The sequence below is a fragment of the Mastigoproctus giganteus genome, chromosome 6 (assembly GCF_048544385.1).
Source record: "Mastigoproctus giganteus isolate SK-2022 chromosome 6, ASM4854438v1, whole genome shotgun sequence".
In the NCBI taxonomy this organism is placed as follows: domain Eukaryota; kingdom Metazoa; phylum Arthropoda; class Arachnida; order Uropygi; family Thelyphonidae; genus Mastigoproctus; species Mastigoproctus giganteus.
In genome coordinates this window covers 51,908,547-51,929,893 of record NC_143580.1, presented here as the reverse complement: position 1 = coordinate 51,929,893, position 21,347 = coordinate 51,908,547, and the positions used below count along the sequence as shown (strand labels likewise).

Here is a 21,347-nt window from a genome sequence, read left to right as displayed (position 1 = left end):
TTCTTCTCCAATTTGTACAATAGTCTTCCATGCACAACAGTGTCAAAAGATTTCCTTAAATCCAAATATATGATATCAAAATTATTTTTTGCATCCAGTTCCTTTGTAAGCACATCATAATATCCTATAAAATTTGTCAGACAAGGCTCTCCCTTAACAAATCCATGCTGTGTCTGAATTATTGCTGCAGTCTTGTCTAGATGATCCTGCAATGCATCTTTAACCAGTGACTCCATTATTTTACCCAGAACAGAAGTTAAACTAACTGGTCTCTAATTACTCGTGTCACCCTTCGATCCTTCTTTGTGAATTGGGTATACATTTGCACATCTCCAGTCCGTGGGGACCTCCCCTGAGTCCAAGAATGCTCTCATAATTATGGCTAAGGGTTTGCTTAGCTGCTTTGCCGCTTCCTTTAATATAATTGAATAGATCCCATCCACCCCAGGTGCCTTTCTTATGTTTAACTTCAACAATTTCTCCTACACTTTGCTCTCAGTTATTACAAATCAGGGTTGGGTAATTGGCAGGGTTGTTAAGGACACTACTGATACTATGCTGCTGCAACAGGATCTGGAAAGGTTGAGCAGATGGGCTGAGAGGTGGCAAATGAAGTTTAACATTGACAAATATAAAGTACTACATATGGGAAACAGTAACCCCAGATCAACGTATCAACTCTGTGGTACTACGCTGACAGTGGTAGAGAATGAAAAGGACCTGGGGGTAATTGTGCAGGCAGATATGAAGTTCTCTGAGCAGTGCAGACGAGCTGCAAGAGTAGCTCATGGTGTCTTGTCAATGATATACAGGAATTTTTCTAGCAGGGACAGGGATGTGATTATTCCCTTGTATAAGGCATTGGTTAGGCCACACCTTGAGTACTGTATACAGGTCTGGAGGCCTCATTTCAAGAAGGATGTAGAGCTGCTGGAACGAGTACAGAGAAGGGCAACAAGATTAGTGAATGGAACAAAGGGTTGCTCTTACGAAGAAAGGCTTAAGTTTTGCAAATTACAGAGCCTGGAGACTAGGCATCGGCGAGGTGATCTAATAGAGGTGTATAAGGCTTTGAATGGCTTGAGCATGCTCAATGCCGATGGGATTCTTCCTCTTGCTCAGAATAATCACCTGAGAGGGCATAAATTCAAATTGAGGAAGGACGGATGTCGGATAGATGTGCGGAAATTTGCCTTTAGCCAGCGGGCAGTTGGTTTGTGGAATAGACTCCCATCGCTTGTTGTTGAAGTTGATAGCCTAAACAAATTTAAGGCTCAGCTGGACAGGTATTTCGAACGAACGGAGGGGTGAAATGGGAGTAGTGGTTGTTTTTTTGTTTTTTATTTATTTATTTTTTATTTATTTTTTTTATTTTTTGGCTGATGCTGAATAAGCTTGCTTTCTTGCATCATATGCCTCTACTAATGCTAATGCTAATGCTAAATCATTAAGCACCCTGCTACAATTTGATAACCTTCTGGCATTTTCAAACCTTAATAACTCCTCATGTGTGAATGTAGCTGCAAAATGCTGATTCAGTTTGTTTGCTATCTGAGCAGGATCATCAACAGTCGAACCATCGATATCAAGTGGACCAATCAGATTCATCCTTGAATCTGATTGGTCCACTTGATATCGATGTCCTTGAATTGCTGTTTTTCTTAGCATCTTTTGCCAAAGATTTCTCGTAATCTGCTTTCGCCTGCCTAACCTCCTTTGTGACCTGATTACAATCATATCTGCTCTACGGCAGATATAGCTTATATCTGCCGACTTCTGAGTCGCTTGATAATTTATATGCATCCCATGCATTTTTCTTCTCTGTCACCGGTCTCATTAGTTCATTTGATAACCATTTAGGCCTAAACCTTGAACAATATTTCTTAATAGGTATGAAACTTTTAATGGCATCCACGATTAATTCCTTGACTGTTTCCTACTTAGAATTTACTGTTGGTAACACCGTCAGTTGATCCCACTGAACAGAATTTAAAAACTGTCTGAGACCGCTCGTAGCCGTCAAAACAGTCTGAATTCGTCTAGGCATGGATTGAACAAGATGCTGAAAACGTTGTGCAAGAATGGAGTTTCATGCAGACACGAGTGTGTCACGCAGTTCCTTGAGATTCGACAGAGGTGTAGAGCTGCAGCGAACAGCCCTTTTCTGCTCATCCCAAAGATGTTCAATAGGATTGGGATCCGCGGACTGAGCGGCCACTGCAGTAAAGAAAAGTCATTTTCATGTTCCTGGAACCATTCCATAGTCATTCAGGCTTTGTGCACCGGTGCATTATCCTTCTGGAAGTAACTATTTGACTGAGGATAAACTATCCACATGAACGGATGCACTTGGTCAGCAACGATGTTTAGGTACGATGTGGCATTCAAACATGTATCAATGGAACCAACGTGTGCCAAGAAAACATTCCCCACATCATAACACTGCCTTCACCACCTTACACCGTAGTCGTCAGACATGACGGGTGCACGGATTCATGTTGTTTTCGCCAAATTTTGAGCCTTCCATCAACATGATGCACCAGGAACTTCGACTTGTCAGACCAAGCAACTGTTTTCCTATCCTCGATAGTCCAGTGCTGGTGTTATTGTGCCCACAGGAGGCGTGCTCTCTTGTTCTTCATTGATAACAAAGGTACGCGATATGGCCGTCGGCTGTTGTAGCCCATTCGCGACAAAGTGCGACCAGTGGTCCGTTGCGATATTTTGTTCTGCGCACCAAGGTTGTATTCTGACGTGATGTGCATCATTGTGTCCGTCTGTTTGCTTGCATAATTTTAGCCATCCTCCTCTGACCTCTCTCATCAACAAGCAATTTTCTTCCACAGGAGTACCATTGAAAGGATGTTTTTTGTTCGTTGCACCATTCTCGATACATCCTTGAAACTGTGGTGGGTTAAAAGTTCAGAAAAACCCCGTTTCAAAGATACTTTGTACAGCATGTCTTTCACCTACTACCGTGCCACTTCGAAGTTCGTTAGATCACTCCTTTTCCCCATTCTTGCTACGGTTTGTACGCTTAACTGATATTAGAAAGGTTGTTCTACTGCATTTATATCCACAACTGTGGTCATGTGGCTTGCAACGTTGTGGGACAAACCATTTGTGTGCACAGCAAGGGTGTACCTAATGAAGTGGCAACACAGTGTATATCGCCACTGTCTAGAAACCTATACAATTTATATGAATACAGTACTAAGTTTTAAACTCTGTCGAACAGCAATTCTGATATCTGATAGTATGATTTACACATACATTTAATGAAAATAACGGAGTTCGAGAGAAAATTGAAGGAAGTGTCAGTAATTTCATTTTTGGCGAATTGAAAAATACGTTTTTCTTACTTGTTCATGGGCACTGTATAGTAAGATGTGCTTGGGTAACATATCTTACTTCTCTGTGCCTGGGTCCATAGGAGTCGCCTTTTAAGCCATTGGTAATGAGGATACGAAATGACTTCATCGTCTTCATATGGTGAAATGCAAGTTGTTTGAATAAAAATAATGAAGTTTAATTTTTTATAATATATATATATAAAAAATCATTTACTTTAGTTATTAATTGTGTCCTTGGAAAGTCCATTAAATTTATTTTACTTCGTGATGGCCGCCATCCTTTCGCAGTATAGTACCACAGGATTTTGTGAGTATTGTCAAAAGTTACTCGTCATGTTTGTAATTTTAGTAATCATAGCCTTTTCTTCGTTGTTATACTTGAGTTCTTTCACTGAGTATTTGAATTTGTGCTAGAAGTCATAGTATCTCCGTATCCCGGGCTTTTTATAAATACTCCTGCATTCTCTTATAGTATACTTTTTTATGTTTTGATGGAATCATCTCATGCTTTATTTAGTAGTTTAATTTGTATCTGTCACGGATTTTCTCAGGAGTCAGTGAATGGTCTTTGGGATATGCAAATATGTTATAGTTATTTTTTTGTATTTTACAAACTTTAGTTAAATCCTGTGGAATATTCTATTTCCGTAAGTTGCTAAAAAAAAAAAAATCAGCTCACTAATAAAAAAATAAAAAAGACTGATTCCCAGTGAGGTTAAAACAAGTTTCCTCACTTCGTACTTCTTAAAAAAAAAAAAAAAAAAAAAACAAGGAAACCTGAATTAGCAAAAGCTTTTCTGTACTTAGCTTACAACAAACCTAGTTTGTTACATAATGAACATCACCTTGGTTAGTTACTGCATGCAGTTTCTCAGTAAGCTGAGTATAAACCTTGTGTTTGAAACACACAAGGGGACATACATTGAAACAGGTAAAAGGTGGCTGGAATAGATTAGTGGAAATTTGCCCAGAGTTTTCTTCAAAGGAAGATGTAGGGAAATTATTGGAAGGAATTGGCAAATGAAGTTTTATTATTATTATTTTGGGCATTATTAATAATAATAATAGCCGTATTAAGTGCAAGAAAACCAGCGGTGTTTTTGCTGCACTGGCCAAATGTGTGTTGTATAAGCCTTGCTTCTTTCTTTATATTGCTAATACTAAAAGGATTTTATAGATTGGCGAATCAAAAAATAATCTGTCCTAACCCAACGAGCAGCATGCTTAATGGGAAAAGAAGATAAAACTTATTAAAAGATACAAAGAAAAAAAAAAAAGTATATCTAACATGGTTAGGAAAGGTTGAATATTGTCAAAATATTGTGTGTGGTGATTTTCCATTAAATTTTTTTCTCCCACTCTTATACCATGTGAGTTTTTTTGTTACTTTATTTAGCCTATTGGCTAAAATGTACCATATAATTAGGTAACATTTTGGAAACCTTTCCGAAACCCATCATCAGACCGTATGAGAGGGGGGGGTTCAAAAAAAGATTTGTATTCACTCAGAAGTAGTGATAGAAGGTTGAAACAAACACCGTGTATTACACTTTTTCAACATGATCACAAGACAAAATGATACACTTTTGCTACTTCTCAGGCCATTCTTGTATAAGTCCTCTGCCTTTCAATCCACGATTCTGTAGCAGAAATCACCTTATCAGCAGCAGCAAAGTGTTTTCCATGAAGAAAGGGCTTCGGGGCAGGGAAAGAAGAAATATGAGGGCACAAAGTCAGGGGAATAAGCAGGATGTGTGCAATATTTCAAATACATACAGTGTATTTGAAAAAAAACCTTCATCACTTACGAATTTTACAAATGTGCTTTGCACTGCATTGTGGGTTGCAGAAATGTTTGAAATGCATTTGTTAGATGGGATATATATCTCTGTTAGGCGCATTATAGCCCCAGCAGCTTATGCGCCATTAAACCTCCATAACACACACACACACATATATCTCTGTGAATGAAATCCAATAAAAAGACTCCACATAAATATCTTCCCAAGGGTAAAATGTGTAATTAATGGAAATATGAGAAATCATGACAACCAAGCATACATTTTATTGCATTTACATGTACAAACTGAAATGACAAGTTAACATAATAGTATTATGTACTGTAAATGTACATAATAATGTACTGTATGGAGACCGCACCTAAAGAAAGACATCGAGCTTCTTGAAAGAGTGCAAAGAAGGGTAACTCGCCTGGTGAGATCAGCAAAAGGGTGTCCTTATGAAGAAAGACTTCGAATATGTGGGTTGCAGAGTTTGGAAACTAGACACCTTAGAGGAGATTTGATTGAGGTGTTTATGGCTCTGAGAGGCATCAATAAAATGAATGAGGACAAAATTTTCAAGATTATAAATGATGCTAGAACTAGGGGACAAATTCAAGTTATGGGGGGGAAATGTTTAGATTGGACTGCAGGAAGTTTTATTTTAGCCAGCGAGTTATAAATTACTGGAATAAGTTGCCTTCATGGGTGGTAGAGGCCGACAGTTTGGGGAAATTCAAAGGTCATCGGGATAGTATTTTCGGGTAAGGGAAGCGCATAGGACGATAGGTTTAATTTCCTTTTTTTTTTTTTTTTTTTTAATTATTATTATTTAGTTATTTATTTATTTTATTTTATTTTTTTTATCATTGTTTTGTTCTGATTTTTTTTTTTTTTGGCTGGTGCAGCATAAGCCATAGGCTTTCTTTCACCATGTGGCCAATACTAATACTAAATCAGTAAAATAATTCCTCAATATTTTGTTGTTCCTCCTTGAGCTGCAATTACAACGATTGGGCAACGATCTGGCATAGAGTTAATCAATTTCTGGATATATGGTTACCCAATTTCATGGTACCACACCCTTACAATGCTCTTCTGTAGCTGAATCTTACTTGTTGGCTTCTTCTGAGCAATTTTAGACAACATTATGTACCAGCAGTTTTCAAGAGGGTTCAAATCTGTACTGTTACCGGGCCACCCAACACTGTAATGCCAGCATTTCTGAGGTATGACTGCACCTTAAGTGAGAAAAATGAGAGAAAACATTGGTGTATGTATGTTTTAAGCTTTGTGAGACAAGAAGACTAACTCGTCATTAAATCTAAATAGCATAAAACTTACTAATTTTGCTGTGTAGCAACAAAAATGTAGTTTTGGACATCTGTGTGGTGATCCCTAATAACGGGTTTCAGGCACTCCTCCAAGATAGCAGGTTTCTGCATTCATCATTCCGTTCCGTAAATAAACTTAATTCACCCCACCCCTTTGCTTGTTATGCATCCCCAGCTCATCTGACCGGTGGGGAACTTTGCAGTCAGGAAGATATGCCTCCGATTTTCGTCTTCTGACATGTCGCTTCCCATCCGAGACATACAGGTTGAATTTCGATTCGTCAGAAAACACAGCAGGGTCCCATTGCCCTTTTTTTCCATTAAACATGTTATTTGGTTTTTAGGAGTTACTAATGCCACATATGGCATTAGTAACTAATGCCATATATGGTGGCCATTCCCTGACCTTTCTGCATCCTCCGTATTTGGTGGTCACAGGCTCGAACCCCGGTCTAATCAAGGAGTGTGTGCTATGCACTGCTGCTCCTGCCCACCTGGTTACGGAGACTCCCTATTAAACACACATTTTAGCACAAGCAACTCACTTCCTCCTCATTTGTTGGGTCAACAAAAGCTTCTTCTTGGTTCATATGCAGACCACATTCCAAAAGCTGTCTTTGGATAGTTCTTGCACTTGTTTCAACACCACAGGCCATCTCAAATTCCAGTTTTAGATCAGGAGCACTAGCATGGCGATTACAAAGGCATAGTCATTTCAAGTATCTTGGGAAGGCATAGTCACTCTCTTGGGAAGGCCTGAGCCAGGTCTTCTCTTCACATCACTGGTTTCATGCTTTAATTTCAGCAAACGGGATACTGTTGACTGGTGGCAGCCAATTTTATCAGCGATAGCATGCATAGAAAGCCCTTCATGGGATAGAGCAACAGCTATACTTTTTTTTTCTTGGTGTCAACTGAAATTATGAAACCATGCTTACACCTCCTTAAAACAGGATACTAGTGAGCATGTATACCCTTCCAACTCCGTATTTATAGAAATGGCTGATGCAATATCTTGCAATTACTGTCTGATGCAATACCTTTGCTTTGTGACAAACAAAATGACTAATCAAAGAATATCTTATACGTTTCCACTACAAATGTTACTTTTTTTACGGTGGTGCAGTTTTTTTTGTCAGCAATTGTATATTAGTGGGCACACCTCAATGCAACATGTGAGGAAGGAATGTGCAGGGGTATTATTGTGAGAAGGTGCACACCTTTTGAAAGCTTCTTCCAACCCTTTTTTCATTTATGCATTACACTTAGGAGGTTTGAATAATACTTCACATCACAGTACAGCCATTTTGAAGGTAATCTGTTAGTGTTACATCATGCTAATCCCATAAAACTGATAGCATCACTTTGCTAGCATGCTAGCACTTGGTTGTACCTTTGCCTTTTTGGGGGGTGGTTATGCCACATGCTTCCATTATTTTGACATTTGTTTAGTTTCAGGATCGTAGTGATGGATCCAAGTTTCATCCATGGTGACTAGCCATTTAAAAACCAGGAGGTTTTTTGTATGCAGGAACTCGACTTGCGCAAATTCGACTTTACGTAAGTTTTTGCCATCCGGTGCAAACTGAAAAAAATATGGAAATGTTTTGCCTTTGTGGGGATATATGGAGGTATTGTGAAAATATTGTAATGTGAACCCAATAACACGTTTTTTTTTATGATTCGTTCAGAGTCTTTGGAAGTCGAAAATTTCGCTATATTACTAAGCTATTTATCTCTCTAAAAGGTAATTTTATAATGGAAATTGCACTACCCTTTCATCGTTATCATATGTTCTCGTTATAAGAATCAATTTTGAACGCCTTTGTGATATTTTTCTAAAGCATATTTCTGAAGGTCACGACCAAAGAACAAAAACAATTTCACTTTCCGGTTTATTGGGCTTTTCTGTTAGCGCAATCTATTATAAACGGGTAGTAAACTCGATCTTATTGCATTTGCGATAGTACCGATAACTCGAATTCTGTGGGTTTTTACGTTACAGTATTATAAGTGAAATGAGTTCCCCTTCACAGAAACCTTCAATCATATAAAAAAACAAATTTTCAGAAACTTCTCTTCATTCCTATTTATGTATTACAATGATGAAGGCTTTGTTTGTTTGTTTTTTGGTTTTTAGGAGCATTAGCAACTAAGGCCATATTGCTCCGGGAATATGTGGTGGGCATTCCCTGACCTTTCCGCATCCTCCGTATTTTCTGGTGACGGGCTCGAACCCCGGTCTAATCAGGAAGCGTGTGCTATGCACTGCTGCTCCTTCCCACCTGGCTACGGAGGCACCCAATGATGAAGGGAAAGGGACCAATGGAAAGTGCAAGTGCTGGCAGTGCCAGGAAATGAAACAAAATTGATTTAGAAATGAAGGTGAAAATGATTAAGAAGTATGAAGTAGGACAAAGTTTGTCATCTATTGCAAGGGAATTAGGTCTCGCTGCTTCAACAGCGAATACTATTTTAAAGGACAGTGCCTGCATAAAAGAACATGGCAAAGGATCAACACACTTAAGATCAACAATTGGTCACAAAACAGCATCCAGGTGCTATATCAAAGATGGAAAAGCTATTAATAATATGGACGGAAAATTAGATTTAGAAGCAAGTGTACCCGAGTCCAATGACCATTCAAGTAAAAGCAAGAAGTATTTTTGAAGATATTAAGGATAAGTATGGCAAACCCCAACCCAAGTTCGTGGCAAGCAACCGGTTATTTAATAGGTTCAAGCATCGTGATGGTTTCCAAAACATTAAAGTATACTGTGAAGTAGCCAGTGCCGATTCTGCAGCTGCAGAGAAATTTTGTAATGTGTTGGAAAAAATTGATGAAGGTGGCTATTCAATGTAGCAAATTTTTAAAGTTGACAAGACTACTCTGTGTTGGAAAAAAATGCCGGATGGAACATACATTGCCAAAGAGGAAAAGACAATGCCAGGTTTCAAGGCTTCAAAAGATAGGGCTACGCTCTAGCTTGGGGCTAATGCAGTGGGAGATTACATATTAATACCACTGCTTGTGTACCATTCTGGAAATCCTCGTGCATTTAAGGGCATCAATAAAGCCACCCTACCTATGCATTTCTGATCAAACCAGAGAGCATGGATAACAATATTTCTCTTTCAGGATTGGTTTAAATGCTGCTTTATTCCCGAGGTTGAAAAATATTGTAAAGATAATGACTTTCCTTTCAAGATTTTGCTTCTATTAGGTAATGCTCCTGGACATCCTACACATCTAGATGATTTCAATTCGAACGTGAGAGTCATATTTCTACCGCCAAACGTGACTTCACTCATCCAACTTATGGATTGGGGTGTTATTTTGAATTTAAAAGCATACTATTTACACACAACATTTGCTCAGGCATTGTCTGCAGTAGAAGGTGAGAAAAATTTTACATTAAGAGACTTTTGGAAATCTTACAATATATACCAAGCCATCTTAAACATTAATAAGGCCGGGAGGAAATTACTAAAAGTTGTTTAAATGGCGCATGGAAGAAAATATCCTCACAGCACGCAAAACGCTTTGCAGGATTTGAAAGAGACGAATCATATGAAGAGGTTACAGATAAAATTGTAAAGGTTGCAGAGCTAATTCAGTTGGAGGTTGATGCCAAAGACAATGAGGAGTTAATAGAGGAAGAAGAGCAGGAATTATCTAACGAACAACTTATTGACTTTCAGGCAGCGATAGTGAAAGAAGAAAATGCTGACGAAGCTTAAGATGAACCAAATGAGGAGCCGAGACGCTTCATCACTAGAGAGATAGCACTGGCATTTTGTGAAATTGTATTGTCAATGGCAAGGTTTGAGAAGATGGATCCTGACAGTGAACGATTCTTAAAAGTTAACAGAGGGCGAATGATATGCTTGCTTGCTACAAAGAAATCTACGATGAAAATAAAAAAGCCACCGTCCAGTCATCCATTAATATGTTCTTTCATAAGGTTGAGTGGCCGACCCCTTCTAAACTTCCACAGCAGTGTACTTATCAGCTGAAGATGTCAATTTTGGCAATGATGCTTGAGAGGTAAAACTTACTGACGTTATGCCTGTCTACCTCCTTTTTTGTAATTTATAATTTTGAAATTTTTTTAAATTGCACACTTTTGCAATTTTTCCTGTGCATAGATAAAAAGTTGAATAAATACAATAAATAATAAATCTATTTACAAGTTCGTCGAACATTTCTTTTTTCTTTCAATCAATTCATCGAGCACAGTTGCGAGTGCTGCAAATAGCATGGGGGAAATTCCGACTTACGTAGTGTTAAGCGGAACACAACCCTTACGTTAATGGGGTGTGGTTGTATCTTCTGGCAAGGGGTCAGAATTTTAGGAATCTATCTAGCAGACACTACTCATATGCAACTGTTGATGGATGTTCTCCACAGACCCTACACTAATTTTGGAGTTCTGTAGCTCGTTCTTTGATGCGAATATGGCAGTCTTCGAGGATTTATATCCCAATTTTTGCAACTCTTTTGTTATAGCAGTTGCTGAGTATCCTGGGATTTCATCATCATGCAGTAAGGTCCTTCCACATTTGAATTGTTTATACAGTAAAATTTCAGAATACGGTAACCCTGAGTAGTGGCCAACGAACAGTTGAAATGAATGACATAGTAGCTCCTTCCCTCCTGTCACTGGTCACATGACAAGTCACAAAAAATTATGGTAAAAAATATCACGTAACACAACTAAACAAAAAACCGTTACAATAACAAACAAAAAAAACAAAACAAAAATCAATAACCAAATAAAAATCAGTTCGTAGGCCATGCACACTGGCTAGCAATCACATCATTCCCTTTAACAGAACCAATCATATCCTCCAGTTCGACTGTTCGTTTGCCACGCAGAGGGGTACCGTATACTGAATTTCAGCCATTTATACCAATGTGCAACAACATTCTAATCCAGGCAGTCTTCTCCATAAATAGTGACCACTTCTTCGTGGATTGTTTTGGGTGTTTCCCCTTGCAGAAAGAGGAACTGAATCACTGTATTCCATTTAATCTACTGTGACACTTCACTTCATTTAGCACTGCAAATTTTTAAAAATTATATTGTGAGATCAAAAACAAAATTTGTGTGGTTGCTAAAGAGATTTCAAGGTTTCAAACAAAAAACTTCATCTTTCTATCACAACTATTTCTGGGTGAATACAAATCTTTTTTTTTTACCTTCCTCTCATACTTGGCTGTACTGTTAATAGCCTCCTGCTTGCCGAATGTCTTTCTCCTATATTCAACGATGTATGTCATTGTTATACGTTTGTACACCAATGTACAACAAATGTTACACATGATGTATATCATTGTATGACTTATATACAAAGACATACATTCACATATCTTTCTATAAAAAAGATATAAAGGAGAATTATAAATATAGTTATGTAATATCCATACTTCAACCGATGTGTCTAGTTGAAATGTAATTATGGATATAAGCATTTTTTTAAGAAAAAATTGTACATGAGAGGAATTTGTGGATTACTTTGAATTTTTAGCTTGCATGTTACTACAAGGATTAAAACTGTAAAATGATTGGTTGTGCACATCACAGAACTAAATGTTATTCTGTGTTTCTTACATCTCAGGCTTATATTTTTCAGGTTTGAATCTTCTTAATGACACAAGGAATTGACCAGAAAGAGTCATCTGATTTGTCCATCTCAAGCAGAGGTGTAAGGCTTTTCCCGAGCTTTTCTCCAAACAATCAGCTGTGAAGTTTGTGTACTCAGGTTTCAATAAATTTAAAAAAGTTTAAATTTATTGATGCTACAAGTACCTATACTTGAAGAACTGAATTACCATAGTACTAACAGCCAAATATCTGAGATAGGTTTAATCCAGTTTGTTATTAAACAGTGAAAACAGTTATAAATTTTTTTCTATTATAAAAATAAAAAAAAGTACACATTAAAAATTATAACATGTGAAAACTTTTTAACTCTCCATTCACTGTTGTACAGGTAAACCTCGTATAACACGGTATTTGGGTTCCTATAAAATGTCATGTTGTGAGAAACTGTGTTATATGAGACTAAGAAAAAGTACAAAAAGGATGGTTACATTCCAAGAGCTAACAAAAATACACCATTCTAGATTTCGTGTATCTTCTACTCTCTTTAAAAAATCAGTAATTTGGGTTTGTTTGCTTTTGCTTGGTAAATCTTTGTTATAAATCTTATCTTGATAAATCGTATGGAACTAAGCATTTTTGAAGCTCCCTTTTGAACTTTGGGCTCCTTTCATTCAAAAAATATTCTAATTGCTAGACTAACTTTATGCCTTCCTCCCGTATCCTTTTTAGTGTAAAATTTGGAAGTTTAGAATTTTCATCTGTGCTATCATCCTCTGAATTGATTTGGTTTTACCTCTGATGCCATTTGTACAAAACCGCTTCACCAGCCCCTTTTTCTACCAGTAATACTTGAGTCTTCAGTAATAATATAATTTTTTATTTTTTTAGGAGGCCATGTTGACTAAGGCCATGTTGCTCTGCATATATTGTCTATAAATTGCGTGTGTTCTGTAGTCAATTTTCTGTTTTGCTGGATGAAAAACCCGAGTTTCCAGGAGAAAAAATTATGCTACCTTTGCCCGAGCCTGACTAACTCAGCCATGTGAAAAAGTCCTATCGAATTCAGGTCTTTTCCACCCAGTGTGGGGCCGACCGGGCTAGCTGGGTGGGTAAAGTACCTGCCTGGCAACCCAAAGGTTGTGGGTTCGAATCCTGCCTCGGGCTTGGATCAAAGTACTGCAAAAACCTTGGGAGGTGCATTATGGCCACAGAAGCCGATGCGCCAACAACTACAAAAAAAAAAAAAAAAAAAAAAACCAGTGTGGGGAGAAGGGCGATCTATCAACTGTGCCCACGAGGGCTTCAGTAGTCATATCAAAACCTTCCCCTCCTACTGACGTAGCAGCACCAATTCTGTTTTCTGCCGATGCGATCATATTTCCTGAATGAACTGACTCTGGCCATACATTTTTCCACACGCATTTAACGTTGGCGGCTTTATTTCTTTCAGGGATAAAGCTATGATTCTGATACAGTTCACAATTGAGAAATGTTTCCGTGCCTCCATTACTTCAGTAGATTCGGAATCAATTTTTTCCAAAATCCATTGTAACGATTTTCTGATGTAATGAGTTTTAAAGGTGGATATAATACCTTGAACTAATGGCTGAATGAAAGAAGTTGTATTAACTCAGTACAACTGTGGTGGTAGGAACATAACTTTAACGTTTGGATGACTTAAATCTTTTGGATGTTCTGTCGTGTTATCCAAAACTTTGAAATCTAGATTTTTCCACAAGTTCAACAAGCATGAGTTCAATAGCATAGAATGTAACACGGGGATTTGCCAACAAAATAAAATACAGGGATTTGTCAATATTTTTTATTTTTTTTTTTGACTAGCAAGTCAACAGTGGGGATTCAAAAAGAGTGGAAATGTTGAAAAATTACATTCAGCATAATAGCACGGCTTTCCCTGCACAAAACTCAAAAATACCCTGTTATGCGAGGTTTACCGAAATTCTCTAACCGTGTTATATAAATACCGTGTTGTGTGAGGATTGCCACAATTTATCAATTGTGTTAGAACAAAACCATGTTGTAGAAGGGCCGTGTTATGTGGGGGGGGTGCCTTTTTTTTTTTTTTTTTTTATAGTGCTTTAGTACCATGTGTGAGTCAAAGGCTGGAGAAGACAAGATATGTATTGACATTTTGGAGTTTGAATTTTTGGGAAATACATATGAAGGAAGATTGTTCTGAATAACAGATAAGAAGGGAAAAATGAAAAAGAGGGGAAAAGTTAGTTTGTAAGTTTGAAGTTGGACAGTGAATGGATGTTAACTAGTTGATGCAGGTGCATAAACAACTAGTTTGGAAGAGAATGGGGGAATTCAAGGTGTCAATTTAGAAGAACAGTGCTTGTAGAAATATCTATAAAAAGGCATGCAGTAGAAACTGAATGTGACAAATAATAGTGATTTGTAAGAGAGGAGTCATCAGTTACCCTGATTTCCCATTTTTGGATAGAGTCTAGGAGCAAAAGAGGGGGGGGGGAAGAACATCCCAGGTGTAGGTAACAATATTGTGTGATGGAATGTATTAGTAATGGCCATGTTGTGCAAGGAAGCCTAAGGCCTATGCTGCACCATCCAAAATAAAAAAGAGTAAAATAATAATAATAAAATAAAATAAATAAAAGAAAACAAAATACACAACCTATGCATTTCCCTTCTCCCATAGGTAACTATTCAGCTGACCTTTGAATTTGCCCAAACCGTCAGCCTCAACCACCCATGTATGTAACTTATTCCAGTAATTTATAACTCGATGGCTAAAATAAAACTTCCTGAAATCCAGTCTAAACAACTCGCCTGTAACTTGAACGCCTGTTCTAGAATCATTTATAACCATGAAAATTTTGTCCTCATTCATTTTACTTTTGCCTTCAGAGCCTTAAACACCTCAATCAAGTCTCCTCTAAGGTACCCAGTTTCCAAGCTGTGCAGTCAGGAGCTGTTTAGAGAAGTAAACTAAGAATAAAAAGGAAAACTCAGTTTTTTTGGATGCAGAGAAAGCAATATTTGTAATGTGTTTATGCCAAGAGAGATTAGAAATCAGGATAATGACTGCACAAATAATAATTCCATCTCAGATGAGACAGAGTTATATATGTAGGATAAGACTTCTCAAGCTGGAAGGTGAAATATAATGTACCATAATTGGTAAAACTATGGATTGAATTTCCATTGAATGGAAGAAAGTAATTAATATGCAGAAGGAAAATAGTGGTAGAAAGAAAATAACCTTTGAAAGAAAGTAATTAATATATAGTAGATAAAGAGTGGTAGAAGGAAAAGAACCTTTGGGAGTATCTGCATTAGCTAAGAAGTTGGAAGAGAGGGGCCTTCTGCTGTAACCGTGAGTGATCTGACAAACTGTTACCTATCTAATTTAAAAAAAAAAATAGAGGTTAAACTATAAAATGGAATCTTTAGAAGATCTTTATGCCAAACATTAGCAAAGCTTTAGAAATATCAAGAGAAACTGCTTTAGTTTCACTGAACTTTTTGATTGAATTTGTTCATTAATGAGCAGCACAAGTCAAGATATCACCAGTGTATCAATTCATGGAATCCATAATAGCGATCTTTTATCAAATGAAAGTTTCGAGAGAAAGAGAGAGAGAGCAAACATGAGTTGCCAGTTGGCGGATTTCTCCATTACTTTGGGAAGAACAGAGATAATGAATGGGACGATAATTGGAAGGACGAATTTTGTCACCCCTTTTTTTGGAACTACCTGAATATGAGCAAATTTCCATGCAGAAGGAAAAACACCAGTGGAATAAGAAAGTATAAAAAATGGTACAAAATAGGAAGATAGGGTTTGAGAACAAGTAAGGAATTGTTATCAGGAGTTGGAGCTTTCTTGAAATCAGGATTGTTCGGAATTCTTTTAATATCCTTCTGTCAAAAGACCATGGGCTAGTGAAATGTGTTCAGTATGTCAGGAGGTAATTCACCAAAATCATCAATGTAGGAGTTATAAGAAAAGCTGGATGCTGAGTCAGCTTTATCTTTAGTTGACTATACAAAATAACCACAAAGTTGTAACAGCGAGGAAAGAATACAAAGGGTACTAGGAAAGTTTTGCAATACAGCTTTATTTATTTAATTTTTTCAAAGTAATTTCCTCTACATTCAATACACCTCTCCATCCTCCGAAACCAATCTTTAAACCAGTTCTGCCAAGTTTCACTAGGGAGCAAAGCACGCTCGTTGTCCCAAGCCCGTAGAAGGTCCTCATCACTGGAAAACCGCCTCCCTTTTAGCTTCATTTTCACATGCGGGAACAGTGCAAAGTCGCAGGGAGCAAGGTCTGAACTGTAGGGAGGGTGCTCGAGAAGTTTCAGTCCTGTCGTGGTCAAATATTCGGTGCAGGCTTTGGCGCGGTGAGCTGGAGCATTATAGTGATGGAGGTACCAGGTGTCCATTCTTGACTTTGGCCGCAGGTTCTTCATAGATCCAATGACTTTAGGCAGGCATTATTCAGTATACCACTTAGCTGTGACTGTCTTCTGCGTGTCCAAAACGACACGTTCCACAATTCCACTCGATTTGAAAAATACAGCTATCATTTTCTTCTTTACAGATCGGGATTTTCTGACAATTACGGGTGTGTCGTCATCATCAAAGACCCAAACTTTGTTTTGAGCCTTGGTCGGCAGATCGTAATAGTACAGCCAAGTCTCGTCACCTGTCACGATGTTGTTCACATACCGAGATTGTCCCTTATCAAACTTTTTTAACATCTCCTGGCACCAAATCACACGTCGTGTCATCTGCTCTTCAGTCAGTTGATGTGGCACCCAGAGAGAACAAAGTTTCTTCACGTGCAAATGATCTTGCAGAATCGAACGAATTGCTGGTGCATTTAGGCCCAACGTATCTTCTATCTGTTGGTAGGTCACTCGCCTGTTTTCGTCAAGCATTTTACTCACGGCTGTAACGTTTTCCTCCATAACTGACGTTCGTGGCCTTCCCGGCCTCTCAGAATCCTCCAGAGTGAAATTCCCCCTTTGGAATTCTCTATACCACCTGAATATCGTTGTACGATGTGGACAATCATCATCTAGTGCAAGAGTCATTTCTTCTAAGCACTGGTCTGTGGTTAAACCACGCACGAAATTATACCGCAAAACTGTCCTTATCTCATTTCGTGACCACGATGCCATCGCAAGCACTTTACACTCTCACTACTAATGAATAACTGAGCCCATCGACTTGGCGCGGCGGCTACTATGCAGGAATGAACATGTCTCAACATGCAGCAACAAGCAGCTTCCTGTGATTCATTGTTGCGTCATATTGCAAAACTTTCCTAGTACCCTTTGTAGATGGACAGTTGTAGCCAATAACTTTGGTCACAAACAAGAATGTTCAACTATCATTTGGATTAGAAGCAATTTCTACTTTTAGTCTGTTTAAAATGGAGTCTGGATTGATAAGTAACTGTTTTACAACTGTTTCAAGCTTTAGTAGAAGCAAACAAATGGAGTTGAAGCTTCGGATACAAGCCCATTGTAATAAGCTGCATTCTTATCTCGAGTAGCCTTAAAACTTTTATTGGAAATCCAAGGTTTAGATGAAGGGTTTGTTTTAGGGTGGAATAAGGAATAAAGGTTTTTATCTCTACAAGAATAATTTCCCTTTCATGATCTGAAAAGACATTGGGATTGAGGGGTTTAAAACAGTAATCCAAACAATTAAAAGAGGAAACAGAAATGGCCCCATTTCACATTTTTGTAATGCCAAAGTGTGTGGGGGGAGGGAGGGAGAGAGAGAGAGAGAGAGAGACCATCACCAAGTTATGATCTGAGGTACCAAAAGAACCATAAACATGACTGTATTAACAATTAACTGTGTACTTTGACACAGTTAATTGTCAATAAGGAGTTAAAGAAAAGATCAAGAATGCTGGGTCTGTATTTAGGATTGTCTGTTATTCTGGTGATAGGAATAATACAATCTTTACTAGTTACCAATAATTTAATTACATCATAAACTTATTTAATGATTTTAAAACCCCCATCTGGGGTCCATATGACTAAAAATTTGAAGCCAGGTGGAGTTGTGAATATTAAAATCACCACGGAAAGTTAGATTGGAGAAATTAGTTTCAAAGAAAGGAAATCAAACAGTTCTGAGTTAAGAGAGAGTGATAGAGGCAGAATTAATTTGACAGAATTGGGTAAAGTGTTAAACTAGAGCAGTGGTGTCCAACCTATTTTTATTATTTTTAATTGTATAAAAATAATTTTTATACAGCCCACGTGGAAAGTGAACTGAAACTAGCAATTTAAATTTTGTAAATTATCAACCAAAATTTTCTCATTAAATGTTAAGTTTTGTTCAGTAAATGTTATTATGTATTGTACTTAATAAAGTTTTTGAATATTTTCAATTTTAGGTGTATCATTATATTTATTTTTTCACCTTAACATTGAAAAGCAATGATCCTTTTCAGGTTTTATATTTTCTAAAGTGAGCATTTAAAAGCAAAAGTAAGGTATTTTTTTAGAAAAAAAAGTAAGTCATATTTTTATAATTTAATGAAATCTAAAATATAAATCACTAACATAGATTTGTTGCACATAAAATTGTTGGGAATTTGCATTTTTATATATAGCCTGAAAATGAAAAACGGTAACACGAAAGTAGAAACTTCCTTTTACATGTAACAAAATATGGAATATGTAACACACTAATTTTTGTCGAATCACTTAGTGCAACCCACAAAACAAATCTACTTTTGAATATGGCCCCTGTACGGAAAAAAGTTGGACACCACTGAGCTAGAGGATATCAAAAAAAAAGGAGACTGCAGATTGGGAAATTAGCATTAGCATTAGTAGAGGCATATGATGCAAGAAAGCAAGCTTATTCAGCATCAGCCAAAAAAAAAAAAAAAAAAAAACACACGCCACTCCCATTTCACCCCTCCGTTCATTCGAAATACCTGTCCAGTTGAGCTTTAAATTTGTTTAGGCTATCAACTTCAACAACAAGTGATGGAAGTCGGTTCCACTGACCAACCACCCGCTGGCCAAAGGCAAATTTCCTCACATCTATCCGACATCCGTCCTTCCTCAATTTGAATTTATGCCCTCTGAGGTGATTATTCTGAGCAAGATGAAGAATCCCATTGGCATTGAGCATGCTCAAACCATTCAAAGCCTTATACACCTCTATCAGATCACCTCGCTGGTGCCTAGTCTCCAGACTGTAATTTGCAAAACTTAAGCCTTTCTTCGTAAGAGCAACCCTTTGTTCCATTCACTAATCTTGTTGCCCTTCTCTGTACCCGTTCCAGCAGCTCTACATCCTTCTTGAAATGAGGCCTCCAGACCTGTATACAGTACTCAAGATGTGGCCTAACCATTGCCTTATACAAGGGAATAATCACCTCCTTATCCCTGCTAGAAAAATTCCTGTATATCATTGACAATACACCATGAGCTACTCTTGCAGCTCGTCTGCACTGCTCAGAGAACTTCGTATCTGCCTGCACAATTACCCCCAGGTCCTTTTCATTCTCCACCACTGTCAGTGTAGTACCGCAGAGTTGATACGTTGCTCTGGGGTTACTGTGACAAAGAATATCATAGCAGACATGCCCAAATACCACCACCTGAAATGAGTTGCAGTTGAAGCAACTGATTACTGATATTCCATCAGGAAAAGCAAGTAGGGCAAGTAGGATGCTTCCCAGATTGTAGATCAAAATGTACAATCATTCTAATTGGCAGTGCATTGTCTTAAATTTCTGCTCCCTCTCAGATGATCCTTAATTGGCCCAAACAAGTGATAAATTATAGACTAAGTCTGATTTCACTAAGTTGCCAGTGCCCCTATTATGAAAGTTACAATGTCCATCTTCTAAATTTAGCCAAATCTGAAGAATTACCACTAATAACCCTCTGTCTCCAGCCTTTCAGCCGCAGTTCTTGGCATTAAGATTGGTTAAGATTCTTCTAATGTTCTATTATAAGAACCATTTGGTGGAATGTGTTGGATATGTAGTGATCCATTTAGATCAATGTAAGAGTTAAAGTAGGCTAATAAGACTACACCGCTTGACAAAATTAACAGAACAAAATGTTTTTCGTGAATACTGTATTGTAAACAGCATCACCAAAGGTGAATATTTGATATAATAGGCATCCTGGCATGCAAATTCTGAGTATCCAATCGAAATCTATCTACCACCTTACAGAGCTGCACATTATGCAAAATATTTATGCCTATAAAAACACAGGTTGCAAACTTCATTCCTGTTTTTTGGCTTGCTCAGTGGGATATCCACATCTCCAGCATTCGTGATGGCAAATCATTGTTGTTTAGAGATGGTGGGCCGTTGGAGACTTGAAGCTGGTCAGTTGCAGGCGGCACATTGGCTTAATGCGTCACGCAGTGTCATATTGGCACTATAGAAGTAGTTTCAGGAGACGAGAACCATTACAAGAAGAGTGGACCAAGGTCACCTGAGGGCTACATCAACTAGAACAGACCACTATCTGGCTCTAACTCAAACTCCTCGACGTGGGCACCTGTACATGGTGAGGGGACCTCCCAGTGACGCTGCTGGACTTCCAGACTAGCATCACTGGGATCAAATACCCACAGCCCAGGTTCCAGGCTTACATCAATGGAATCCGGCGTGTTTGCCGTGCGCTGCGACCCGTGGAAATTCGGAAAGGGGGATCCTGGTGGTTGAGGGGCCCAGCTTCAATACACCACTTTGGCCCCTGCTTCAACAAGACGGGTGGTCCTGGAAGGCCTGGCTAGGATCAATCGGCTAGTAGGCTCGCCTGCGAGGGTCAACCGTGTCAATGCCACGCCCCTACCCTCATGGTCCGAGGGACAGGATTCAGGCTGGCGGCGGTGCGGGTATAGTGTCTGGGTAGCCCTGGCGTCCCACTCCCGAGCGCATTTATTGCATGCCGGGTAGTGGGCGTCCCTTTGGGCTCCGTGGTGGGTGGGGAGCCCGGGCACTGAACCATATAAAAATCTCTATGAATCCTGATAAACTAAATTCTTCAGGGTCCCCAACCTGGTCCCTATCTGAAACTTTAGAAAAAGATACTGATAGCATTATTGCTAAAAAGAGGCAGCGAACCGAATTACCATCAGGACCAGTCCCAAGGTTCTTAATCATGCATTCCACCAATGAGACACCGATTGGTAAAATGTCGCCCTTTTTTATTCAAAAAGGGTTAGATGGGTTAGCAGGTTCTCCCAAATCAGTTAAGAGGCTCTGTTCTGGAGATC

The 21,347-nt window shown here is 38.3% G+C and overlaps 1 protein-coding gene across 1 annotated transcript in view; it reads left to right on the top strand.

Annotated features, from left to right (window-relative positions):
* Window positions 1-3,494: 3,494 nt before the first annotated feature.
* LOC150084252 (ubiquitin-associated domain-containing protein 2-like) overlaps window positions 3,495-21,347 on the top strand; it is a 154,582-nt gene continuing 136,729 nt past the window's right edge. Inside the window, exon 1 of the mRNA XM_090375128.1 lies at window positions 3,495-3,660. Coding sequence (XP_090231254.1) covers window positions 3,621-3,660 — 40 coding nt within the window. The 5' untranslated portion in view covers window positions 3,495-3,620. The remainder of the gene's footprint in view (window positions 3,661-21,347) is intronic.